The 2148-nt window shown below is 47.5% G+C and overlaps 1 protein-coding gene across 1 annotated transcript in view; it reads left to right on the forward strand.

Annotated features, from left to right (window-relative positions):
• MANBAL (mannosidase beta like) overlaps positions 1-1906 on the forward strand; it is a 7623-nt gene extending 5717 nt beyond the window's left edge. The window contains exon 3 of the mRNA XM_018557676.1: positions 1665-1906. Coding sequence (XP_018413178.1) covers positions 1665-1772 — 108 coding nt within the window. The 3' untranslated portion in view covers positions 1773-1906. The remainder of the gene's footprint in view (positions 1-1664) is intronic.
• Positions 1907-2148: the final 242 nt, after the last annotated feature.

The raw sequence follows: 2148 nt of genomic DNA on the forward strand, positions 1-2148 counted from the left end.
GATGCTGGCCTGGGTGTGTGTTTGTAGGAGGGGGGGGGGGGGGGGGGGGGGGGTGAAAGGTAAAGGAAAGAATGTAAAAGGAGAAAGAAAGAAAATATTAGAGAGCGGTCCCTGGGTAGATGTTTGTACATGTGCTGTATGATATGGTTCAGAGGCGTAACTAGAAACCTCAGGGCCCCGATGCAAGAAACCATTAAGGGCCGCCCCCCCAAAAAAGAAACATGATTTTGATACCTTTTTTTCTATTAAAATAAACAGTATGTATATTATGACTATCAGGGCTGGTTCACACCTGTTCCAGTGTGTTCCGGCCCGATTTAGTGCTCGAACACACAATAGAGGATCTCAAACTGAGCCCTGGATATCAGTAAAAACCCAGCAGGGATTCCCATCCTTCCTCACTCTATTCAAAAAGATTTTGGGTAGACATACACGGTTATAGTCTAAACAGTCACACGGGTACCTTTAGATTAAAGGCAAGCATAATGCTTTACACTCCAAACTGTCCAGCAGTATTGTATGACCATGGCATAATCTCATGGGGCGATGACCATTTGTCCATGGCGGCCTTCACACCCTTCAGCATGGACATTCAGTGGCGGACCTAATAACCAAAGGGCCCTGGTGCAGGAGCGGATCACACTGGTCCCCAAACCCCCCGGCGATCTCTAATCTTGCAGTAGCGCGCTGGACTTACCTGAGACCCTGCAGAGCACACCATAGATCCTGCATAGCCCACCTGAGACTCTCTATGGTGGGCTCTGCAGGGTCCCAGGTGGGCTGGTCGCCGGTGTCCCTTTCCCTGTACCATCCCAAATATTCTTACCTACTGCTGCTGGTGCCCGGCCTCCTCCACCCCCTCCCCTGTTACCTCTGCCATGCCGCCCCTGGAAACGGCTGATACCCATGTAAGGGGCCCCCCGAGGCTGCCCAGACCCCTCACATGGGTACCGGCCATACCCCCCTGATGGCGCTGTTCTATCAAAGTTTGTGACTACGTTGGAATGTGTGACTGGTGACGTGGTCACACATTTTAACGTAATCCCGCCCAGTTTTACGGCGGTAGAATATGTGACCGCCAACAGGTGAAGAATTCCAACGCTTTGTCAGCTGTTCCAGGGCAGATCGGTTCTTCTGCACATATGATTTGCGATGCCGATCTGCCCTGGAACAGCTGACAAAGCTGATAAGGTTGGTTTTATCCGGTGGCAGTGGTGTGCATCTCTGGAACATGGCTTTACACGTTTTAAATGAAATGCATACCTTTTGAGAAGACTGTAAATACAATTTTTTTTCCACTGTCTAGGCTGCCAAGTCTGTCGGAAAACCAACATTTCTGGGAGTGCTGATCTCCAGGGTCCGCTGCAGCTCTCACCGGCTGTTCCTGCTGACCTCTTTGCAGGTAGCAGATACATTTGTGTCATGAAGGTCAGCAGGAGGAAGCAGTGAGAGCTGCAAGGGATCCAGAAAGTTGACTCTTCAGGAAGTGTCAGTTTCCCAGTGACGCTCAGGAAACACTTGCTCTGGATCAGAGCAGCGTTTTGTAGTGTGTGGGCCTTATGTATAGAGGCAGGGTTGCTTTAAGGCTAACATGATTAGATTGGCCTTTGATATATCTTATAGTAGCTGACATTGCCTTCAATTGCTTTCATCCCTCCCACCAGGAACCTGATACTTCGGATATAAAGAGCACAGATGTGTTGAGAAAACCCAAGATGGCCACTGTGACGGCTGGTAAAAAGCAAAAGAAAGAGACAAAGAAGAAGAGGTGAAGGAGATCACCCCCTGTTCTCATTTCTGGGAACCTCCCCAGGACTCATCACACTTTCACATCTCACCTGGCCTGTTATAACTCTAACTAGTAATTGTACATATTTAATAATGCATTTAGATGTCTTCAATAAAAAAGCAAAAGTAGTGAAGTGGAATACCGTGGGAGCCAATCAGAATCTTGTGCTGGACTAACTTCAGTTATATAAATGATCTTTGGTGCTATAGATACTGCAATGTGCACTTAGCACTTTGTTGCCTATTTAAATGAGCCTGATAATGAACAAAAAGCTTCATGTATCAAAGGTCTCTGAGAATTTAAAGCCCAACCTGGGCAGTGTACAAAGGAATCAGCTCAGAATTCAATCCATATCATTT

This window comes from Nanorana parkeri, unplaced genomic scaffold (assembly GCF_000935625.1).
Source record: "Nanorana parkeri isolate BGI_ZX_2015 unplaced genomic scaffold, ASM93562v1 scaffold295, whole genome shotgun sequence".
Taxonomy (NCBI): domain Eukaryota; kingdom Metazoa; phylum Chordata; class Amphibia; order Anura; family Dicroglossidae; genus Nanorana; species Nanorana parkeri.